Source organism: Chenopodium album, chromosome 17 (genome assembly GCF_948465745.1).
Source record: "Chenopodium album chromosome 17, dcCheAlbu1.1, whole genome shotgun sequence".
NCBI classification, from domain to species: domain Eukaryota; kingdom Viridiplantae; phylum Streptophyta; class Magnoliopsida; order Caryophyllales; family Amaranthaceae; genus Chenopodium; species Chenopodium album.
The window spans coordinates 33,463,357-33,473,519 of record NC_137850.1 but is presented as its reverse complement, the minus strand read 5'-3'; the positions used below and the strand labels follow the sequence as shown (position 1 = coordinate 33,473,519).

Genomic DNA, 10,163 nt, shown 5'->3' with positions numbered 1-10,163 from the left:
AAAAAGTTGACAAAAATGTAAATAACCTTAATTGTAAAAAAAATAATTATTATTTAGATTATTAATTATAGAAATAATAAAATACAATAGCTTATTTTGGAAAAATATCAATACTTAGTAGATTATCAACATAAGATTTTTATTATTTATTTTTGCTAAGTAAATTACCTCGATAATCACTATTTACGTAAGAACATCAATCAATAACTATATAATTTATTTATTGATAACTATTAATTATTATATAAAATATTACCAAAATATAATTTAAAATATATTGATATCTAATTAAAGTTCATATTCGGAGAAAAGTTGAATAAGAAATAATATGTTGTCGGAATGATATACAATAATATTATTTTAGGTTGCACGGTTTTGGTTAAAATTATAGAGTGATTTTAATAGTGTGTACAAAAACAATTTATTCGCGAGATTAGTACATAACTTTAAAGATTTTCATTTAGTTAACAAGAAAAATAACACTTTAGCAATACCACAGCGAAATACATGAAATAACCATATGCTCAAATGCTTAACTTTAAAGTACATATTTAGCTAATCGGATTTTTAATGACTATGTTTCATTTTAGTAAATGTTTGGTAGATTAATTCACAATAATTTTGACTATATTTCTCATTGATTGATAAAAACACTGAAAATTTTCGGCTGTTTTTAAATATTTGTTCCATTTCCTTATTTAGAAAGCTTTTATAATATTTAATTCATTTCTCTCTCCTAGTATATGACCCAGGCTTTGCCCCGAGTGATACTTTGAATAATTTAATTTTTTATATTATTCGACGCTTAAAAAGACTTATTAATTTTTTTAAGGGTAATGCTATATGCAGCCCTTAGGGCTGCATATAAACTTTTAATATACTTCCTTTTTTAGTATTAAATTGGAAATTTATCGACAATTCACGAGTAAAATCGGTTTAATAAATGTTAATTGTATGTTTATTTATTCCATTTTTAGCTCTTTATATGCAGCCCTTATCTTTTTCCTTTTTTAAACGTGTGTAAATTAGTATACAACTAGTATAGTACCCGTGCAATTGCACGGTTTAAATAGTTCTAATATTAACTCTCACAAATTTTAAACTATTACTTGTACATATTATATTGAAAGCTTTTATTGTATAATAATTTTAGTCGCAATAACGTGTACCCATCTAATCGTCTATCACGGCACTTTATGTCATATTTTTAATTCGATGTTGAATAAAGTGGTTTAGAAATAGCTATATGAAAGAGGTTTACAACCTTTACCAATATCTTGGTCATGTTTTACCTATTTAAATCTAGTCATGCACTATTTAAAGTTATATATGCTTTATTGATAAGGATACAATATTTAAATTAATAAAAACAAAATATGAGTGAGTAAAAGTAACTACATTACCCTTCTATAACTTATTATCCCATTGTCTATTTACTTCAAAATCAAATCAGGTTAAACATTACCCAAAATAACTTAAAAAGTACATTATCCTATCATTGTGTTTTTTTAGTATTACGAGAGCCACATTCGATGTACACAAAAAATTGTTTAAAAAATTGACTAATGATATTGTGACACGTGTCATAGGTAGCCTATTAAACAGGTTACCAACATGTCACGTTTCATTTTTGGCAAATTTATGTCAAAGGTCATCTATACTATATATTAAAAGGCGTTTCTAAAAACCCTCAACCTTACTCCATATAAAAACGTAAGGGTAAGGAGGATCGAACCCTCAACCTCTTATAACAAAGATAAGAATTCCACCATTTAAGCCAATTATCAAGTATGTTATATAAAAAAAAAATTATATAAATGCAAACCATAATGTTCAATTGAAAAAAAAATACTAAAAAAAATAACTCAAATTTGATTTAACAATGATAATTACAGTTTTAAAAAGCTTTATCAATTGCACGTATATAACATGAGTAATCTACGCTCGAATTACTCACTAGTTCTCTTTACAAAAGAGCGGTGGTAGATAGTTTTATTTGTGACAAATTTTCCAAAACAACATGGAAATAACAAAAACGTAACGACACCTGATGGTTCCATATCGTTGCTATCTCACTCAAACATTAAATTATTCCCACTTTCTCATTTTCCAACACAATAAGCCAACAACACCCACACAATCCGTTAAATTAAATCTGAAAAAAAAACCCCACCATTTTTTGTCATCGTCTTCCTCAGAATCCACCCCTATTTTCTCTCTCAAAACCTTCAAATTCATCCAAAAATGGCGGCAGCACTACGAGCCACATCCTCCGCCATTTCACGAGCAGTCACCTCCAGAACTCCACCGTTGATGGCCGGAGCTCGGTGGTCGTCGTCGTGGTGGGGTCATGTGGATCCGGCTCCCAAAGACCCTATTCTTGGTGTCACCGAAGCTTTCTTGGCCGATCCTTCTCCTAACAAAGTCAATGTTGGAGTTGTATGTTTTCTTAATACTTAGCTTATGATTCATGCATGGTTCGATTTGTTTTGATTTTTGCTCATTTCTCAGAATTTAATTTGATTTTTGTGATTTTTTTGGTTTTGGGTTGGTTTTATGAATGAATTTTCAGGGTGCTTATCGAGATGATGATGGGAAACCAGTTGTTTTGAATTGTGTACGAGAAGCTGAAGCTAGAATTGCTGGTAATTTAAACATGTAAGTCCTCTGTTTTTGAATTTCTATATTTTGTAATGTATAAATGTTTATTTGCTATGAAATGTGAATTAATGTTATAATTTTTATATGTTGCTTTTGGAGTTATGGATGCATGTGGGGTAGCTTAGACGCAGAAACTCAAACAAATTTTGTCCAATTCTTGTTTTTAATTAGTATAATTGGGAGATGTTTAATAGGATAAAGATGTTTAACTAATATGTGTTGTTGAGCATTATACTGTTTTTTGTAATGATAAGTTAGTGAAAGTATTTTGAAGATTTACAAACATGTACTACTTCCGTTAACTTTTAGTTGCAACTTTGGGGTATTATTTGTGAGATATAAAATATTCCAAAGTTGCAACTAAAAGTTAACGGAGATAGTAATTTGGTTTAATTGAAGCTGGTATAAATACATGTACAGTAAGCTTTCAACAAGAGATTTTTTGTAATTTGGTTTATTTAATTTTGTATTTCCATTGTTACTTCAAATTTTTAGTTCATGTAGCCAACCGCACTTATGGGATTAAGGCTTTAATTGATTGATTGTTACTTCAAATACCCATGGATCTTAGTTAAATTAAGGTGATAAACTTGTGGAAATGTGCCCTTTTTCCGAATGAGGATGAAACATTGAAAACCTACTTTAGAATCTGGTAGGGAACAAAGCAAGGGTCGTAAATAAGAGAGAAGCTTGTGTATAGAAATTAAATTCGGGTAACTTGACCCATTGAAGTATGCCATTGCTGTCATGCTGTGTACTCGTACTTTGACTACTTTTGTGGTTTGATTTTTGTGCGACTTTGCTTTAAGGACTTAAGGTATGTGTAATCCATCATAGGTGCTCCTTGTTTTCATTCAAGCTTATGCTAGAAATTTGATTTTTTTGTTGTCATTTTTTGTTCTGTATTATCTGTTGTTCGCCTGTTGGGTACTAGATATGTATTTAGTTTACACCTCTTTTGGATGCTCCATAGAGCAAAAGCAATCTAGTAGTTCTTTAGCCTCCATAAAGAATATGTATTAGGAAATAGGAATTGCACCTAGGGCATGCCTATATTCCCTTGACTAATGAAGGGAGAAACAGCTTGCGGGGAAAGCTTGCTAGGGAATTATTAAAAGGATAATCTTTCCTATCCTTGAAGTTAAGCAATATTTCTTGGGTAAAATCTCCCTATAATCATCTTCAAGCCACATGCATGCCCGACTGCACAAAGTTACTGCTGCAATCCCGCCACCTCCTTGCAAACCAACTCACGGACCACTAAATGTGTCGAGAGAATGAGAAATTGTTAAGGGGGGAAAAGATTACATGTGTTGGGGTTGGGGGAGGGGGATGAGTAATTTTTACCCTTGTTTGAACTAGAAATCATTACCCATTGAAAATTTTAGTAATTTTAGTTCCATATCAGGCATTAAAAAAAAAAAAAAAAAATCAGAATTCTTACTCCCTTGTTTTTCCCACCTCCATTACCTACAATCCAGGCATGCTCCTAATGTTAATCATATGATCTTCGAATTGTTAGTGACTATTTGCTCCATAAAGTACTTGCTTGTGACAACTCTATCAAGGTACACAATCTGAGCATGTTACCTAGTCAATTTAGGCCTTATTAACCTGAATTTAACTTATTTCACAAAAAAAATAAGGTTGTATAAATAGTTCAGGAAGTGAAATTCAGTTTGACCAAATGCTCTCTTATCGGAAATATAAATTCAACTTATTGGCTAAATTTGTTTAGTCAAACATAGTGACTATCGTGCCTTAAATGCTTTTTGTTTTGATTTTATTTTAATGAAATTGATATTTTGAAGTAATGTTAAACAATTTGATTAATTCTATTTATTTAACCAAACTGTGAAGCTAACCAAATCAAAGACATGTACTTTATGTCATGAAGTACTCCCAAATGAAACAACTCAAAAACACGAATTAAGCCTACAACTACCAGGTTAAATAAAAATCTACATGAGACACCTTGAGCAAGTCTGCGAGTGTATTATTAAAAAAGGCCAGCTTTCTCAACTGTTGAGCAAATCGTTCGTCTCTCCAAAATATGACTGCTACCTGTTTGAATGAAAATTTGCAGCAGTTTAATTCATGGCTTAGTATGGTTGCATGCCAACATTTAATTTTCTGTTCTGGCTCATGAATTGAACACATTAAGTCTTTTCACTAAATATCTTATACAATATTGCAGATCCATTGACTGCCTCCTCTTATACTTTCATTTGGGCAGTATTATAATATCATGCTTTGTAATAGGCTTTTGGACTTTCTTAGAGGCATGTCTTCATTTGTTTCTTGTGAACAATCTTAAAATGCTAAGTACCATACATCACTGACTCTTGTGCTCAATGAATTCACCCCATTTTTTGTGGTTGACAGGGAGTATCTTCCTATGGGTGGAAGTAACCACATGGTTGAGGAAACATTGAAGCTTGCTTATGGTGAAGATTCTGAATTTATAAAAGATAAACGGATTGCAGCAGTGCAAGCTCTTTCTGGTACTGGAGCATGTCGACTTTTTGCTGACTTTCAGAAACGTTATCAACCTGAATCTGAAATTTACATTCCTGTTCCAACCTGGGCCAAGTGAGTTCAGCTCCCCTGCCCCACAACACCCCCCAAAAAAAAAAAAAAATCACCACCCCTCTCCCTACGCAAAAAAATTGATGCGCATATTTGAGTTGTTTCTCAATCACACCGTCAGATTATATGTATTTATGAAGTATTTGGATGAATTATTCTATATTTGAACAGCCATCATAACATCTGGAGGGATGCAAACGTCTCACAGAAAACATACCATTATTATCACCCAGAATCAAAGGGATTAGATTTTTCAGGAATGATGGATGACATTAAGGTATATGAAGCTGGAAACATCATTCTTTCTTCACCAAAAGAATTGATACTTGTTGCTAAACTCTAACACTCCTTCACTGTAACTCTGAATTTTCAGAATGCTCCAAAAGGATCTTTCTTTTTGCTTCATGCATGTGCTCACAATCCTACTGGGGTTGATCCTACAAAGGAAGAGTGGGAAGAGATTTCGCAACTGATTAAGGCAAGAAATTTACTGACCTCTTTCTTTGTATATTTTTTTACATAATTACTCCCTTTTCCTATTGCATCATCATAAATCTTGTGGACTATTTCCAGGATAAGGGGCATTTTCCCTTCTTTGACATGGCCTATCAGGGGTTTGCTACTGGTGACCCAGAAAAAGATGCAAAGGCCATTAGGATTTTTCTACAAGATGGTCATTTACTTGGAATTTCTCAATCCTTCGCAAAAAATATGGGTCTTTATGGTCAGAGGGTAGGCTGTCTTAGGTGATTGTTTACATACTCTGATCAATTTCTCTGTCTAGTTATGCTTTTCTCTGTTGTGCTTTATGATTCTGTGCTTATTAGTCATTTATAGTTATAGCATTGATATGTTAAAATGGAAATGAGTTGATCAATACGACTCTTGTCCATATGGCTTATGGCTCTTTTCTCAATGAGAAATTTTGCTTTGGCAATTTTATTCTCCAAACAATCTCTTAGTAGACCAGAAGTTTTGAATTCAAGTGAAATCTTAGTCATTTGGAATATTAACAATGCCCAGGACTCTGTACACTACTTAATATCTTCATTGAATTGACTGTTTTACCCTTCTGAATCACCCTATTTATATTCTTCCTCTTTTTCAAACCCAGTCTTTTGCAAAAGCATCACTTGGCAGGACAAGTATTATTGAGTCAAAAGGCTAAAATAAGCTTGCTCTCCTCTCATCCCTACGATAAACATTGATAACATCAAATCTTTGATTTATCTTACCCCAAAATTTAAAGTTGGAACAGGCCAATGCCATTCTTTTTTAAGTTTCTCTGTGACTGATTATAGTAAATTCCTGGACGTTTTCATTCTTACTTAAATTTGGATCTGATTTGGCGTGGGAACTGTGATGGGATAAGGTGAAAGCATTGGAGAGGATAGAATGATTTTGATTTTGATCAAGAAGCTACTTCTCAAGGCAGATGTTCAAGCAATTCTTTTAATGAACATGGCTATGGCTTACAAAGGAAAGAGAAGTGAAATGGTTCAGATGATTTAAGCCAATAGTGGCAAATTAGTTTGTGGAGTTAGATACTAAAGTTCAAGGATATAGGAGAAAAGGATTTGTCGGTTAGTCATTTAATTTTTTAAGGCCGGAAGAAGACAACATTAATGGAATTTTGGGAAGACGAAAAAAAGAAGATAAGGTGGATTCACAAGTGAATGAGTGTTAACCTTTTCTTTTAATACTGTTCTCTGCCCAAGGAAAAAAATGTTAGAGAAGACTCAACACCGAGGAATACGGGTTATGGGGGTATTAACAAATCAATCAATCAAGCCTTAATCCCATAAGTGGGGTCGGCTATATGAACCAAAAGTGATTATCCCGTATAGTCATCCACAAAAATCGTTCTGCTCCATCCCTTACGATGAAATACCTCATTCTCACTTAAATCCATATGCTTCATATCCTTTCAAACTCCTTCCAACCGAGTCATATTAAAAGTAACTGAAAATCTACCAGGTCACTGTGCTCTTGTCTAGAAATTGATATCATAGGTTTACCAATCATCTGTATGGGACTTCATTTTCTATCTCCCAGGTATCATGTTAAAAACTCTGACAGCAAGACATATGATGAAAAATCAGACTGCTAGGCTATGCATGTATATATTGAAACAAAATGTTGAAATAGGGAAAGCACCTAGCTTGATCTCCTTAGTGAGTTGCTTATCATATCTGATTTGTGATGTATCATGTGAACTGCATGTAGACGTGTTCTTTTCCTCTGACTTCTTTTCTGATCCCAATTCTGCAGTGTGCTTTGTGAAGATGAGAAACAAGCTGTGGCAGTAAAAACTCGATTGCAACAAATTGCAAGACCTATGTACAGCAATCCCCCTGTTCACGGTGCCCTTCTTGTTTCAATTATCCTTAGTGATCCAGATCTAAAAAATATGTGGCTCAAGGAAGTTAAGGTAAGGAATGCCTAGGCAGCTAGGCTACTTGGTTGGTTCTTTTGTTCACAAATTTTGCAATATATATTTACTGGTTACTTGGCACTTTGTTTGGATAGAAGAAAATGGAAGGAAAAGAAGGGAAGAGAAAGGGAGGAGGCCAAACTCTCTTGTTTGGGTAAAGGATTGGGGGAAGGAAGGGAAAGGAGAGGAAGGGATCCATTTTCCCAACCCCTTTAAAAAACATAATCCCTCCAAAATTGGAGAGATTTGTAGGGAAATTGGAATTCACCTCCCCCCTCCCTTTCTTTCCCCTTCCCTTCCTCCTATTTCCTTCCCCTTCCTTTCCTTCCTTATTTGTTATCCAAAGTTCCAAACAAAGTGTGAATGTCAATGCATGTAAATCACATTGTTTATTTACATACCTGGGGTGAATGGCACTTATCAGTTTAAAGAGATGAGAGAACATGCACTTGTTAATACCAAAAGTTAAATTTAATTACCTGTTAGAGCATTAGGGCCCTGTCGTGTTAAAATTATTTTGACTTATTTCAGACAAAAGTTGCAGATTGGTTAAGAGAAAAAATCATCTCGGACTATTTCATATGACACTAAGTGTATTTCAACCAAAATACGTTTATTCACTCGACAATGAGTTCTGGTAAAATAAGCTGAGTCAAAACAATTTGAATACATTAGAATTGAGGATCTTTCCATCTAGGTTAGGGCCATTGCACCTTGCTGTAAACCCGTTAGCAGGGGATGGAATGGAGACGGAAACAGGATTTTAAATCAACATTAAATAAAGTTTTTGTTGAGAAATTAGGTGATGTCTAGTTAATACAAATTTAAACAAATTGAAAGTGGGCATCAAACTTAGTATAGTTGCGTGTTGGGCCTTTACACTTTCCTGTAAATCTGTTAGCTAGGGGATAGAATGGAATGGAAAACGGGATTTTAAACAAACATAAAAGAAAATTGTATTGAGGAATTAGGTGACGCCTAAAGAAAATTTGCACATAAAGAAATCGTGCATTAAATTTAAATCTAGTATTTTAGTTGCATGTGGGGCTTTTTTGCCCATACAAACTTGGGGAGAGGGGGGAGTGGGGAGGGGGACTAAACACTTGAGTTAGATCAATGAAGCTGGCTCATTTCTAAGCTGCTGCTTGCATGCATGAAATGTTACATTTCTTATGTCTTGTTCAAATTATGCTTCACTCTCTACACACCCACTCACACACATCTTGGTAAGAGAGGGGGATGGATTGATTATATATGCATATGCCGTTAGAACAGGTAGTACAAAAGGAGAATTCCAACATGGATTATCTTGTACCATATACCATATGTTCTTTTCATGCCATCATCATGAAGAATTTCATTCTGTGACTTTATTTGCAATCAAGTCATTTAAATAAAATGAATTTCAGGTCATGGCAGATCGTATAATTGGAATGAGAACAGCTTTACGTGAAAATATTGAGAAGTTGGGGTCACCATTATCGTGGGAACACATCACTAAACAGGTAGAAAAAGTTGTGAACTTGAAATCAGCAAAATTGATGCATTTAATTATGTAATTAAACATGTCTCATCGGTCAGAATATTTCATAAACCTATTATTTGGATGAACAGATTGGTATGTTCTGCTATAGTGGGTTGGCACCTGAGCAGGTTGATCGATTGACCAATGAATTCCATATATACTTGACCCGGAATGGCCGTATCAGGTAATACTGTTTTACAATCAGTTTTTTCCAGCTACCTTTGCTAGTTGTTTGTGGCAAATGTTAGCTCTATCTTATGCCTTTATCTGACGGTGCAGTATGGCTGGTGTTACAACAAAGAATGTCGAATATTTGGCAAATGCTATTCATGAGGTCTCAAAATCTTAAGGGCGTGTATTGGCACTCCAAGCGGCAGAGTTAAATGTATAACGAAGAGAATAATGTTGTATTCTTATATGCCAATAAGATAGATGTTTTAAACATCTGATCTGAAGGTTTTGTTACCCTGATAAATGAGATCAGGATAGGGGACCTTTAACGTTGTAGTGATTCGTGGGAGTTCAGGAAGATTCAACTTCAGCTGTTCTGATGCTAGAAGTTATGCTTACTAGATTTGTCTTTGGTTTTTACCCTGCAAGGCTGCAATTATGGGGAAAATGCAAAAATATTGTTATGTGTTGAGAAGCTGCAATTCTTACAGAACTTATTTCAATAAGCAGAAGCTGAACCTTTCAATCCTTTTATCCCTTGGGTGTTATTTTTCCACAAAATTTATTTATCAACACCTTTGAGACGAAAAATTTCAGAGGATGCACCAAGGACCTTAGGGAATTGGGATACTTGACTTTTCATCTTTGTTCTCTTTTCTCGTACCACGTTTTGTGTGTGGCTGGTCACACCATGTGGCCGTTAATTGTAAATGAACAAGATAACCCTTATAACACTACTTGAGTAACTCTATAATACTGATACTGAGTAACTGACCAAGTAAC

At 34.1% G+C, this 10,163-nt stretch overlaps 1 protein-coding gene across 1 annotated transcript; it reads left to right on the top strand.

Annotated features, from left to right (window-relative positions):
* Nucleotides 1-2,127: 2,127 nt before the first annotated feature.
* LOC145587803 (aspartate aminotransferase, mitochondrial-like) lies at nt 2,128-9,914 on the top strand. Its single transcript, XM_081644482.1, has 10 exons — nt 2,128-2,439; nt 2,573-2,658; nt 5,047-5,253; nt 5,422-5,527; nt 5,624-5,728; nt 5,824-5,996; nt 7,522-7,681; nt 9,094-9,189; nt 9,299-9,393; nt 9,489-9,914. The coding sequence occupies exons 1-10, from the start codon at nt 2,245-2,247 to the stop codon at nt 9,556-9,558; spliced, it is 1,293 nt and encodes a 430-aa protein (XP_081500608.1). The 5' UTR covers nt 2,128-2,244; the 3' UTR covers nt 9,559-9,914.
* Nucleotides 9,915-10,163: the final 249 nt, after the last annotated feature.

Bases quoted from the DNA above. Each gene is read 5' to 3' on its own strand.
- LOC145587803 (XM_081644482.1), top strand. From the start codon at position 2,245: ATGGCGGCAGCACTACGAGCCACATCCTCCGCCATTTCACGAGCAGTC. The intron at 2,440-2,572 runs GTATGTTTTCTT...ATGAATTTTCAG, and splicing joins ACAAAGTCAATGTTGGAGTT to GGTGCTTATCGAGATGATGA. The intron at 9,190-9,298 runs GTAGAAAAAGTT...TTGGATGAACAG, and splicing joins GGGAACACATCACTAAACAG to ATTGGTATGTTCTGCTATAG.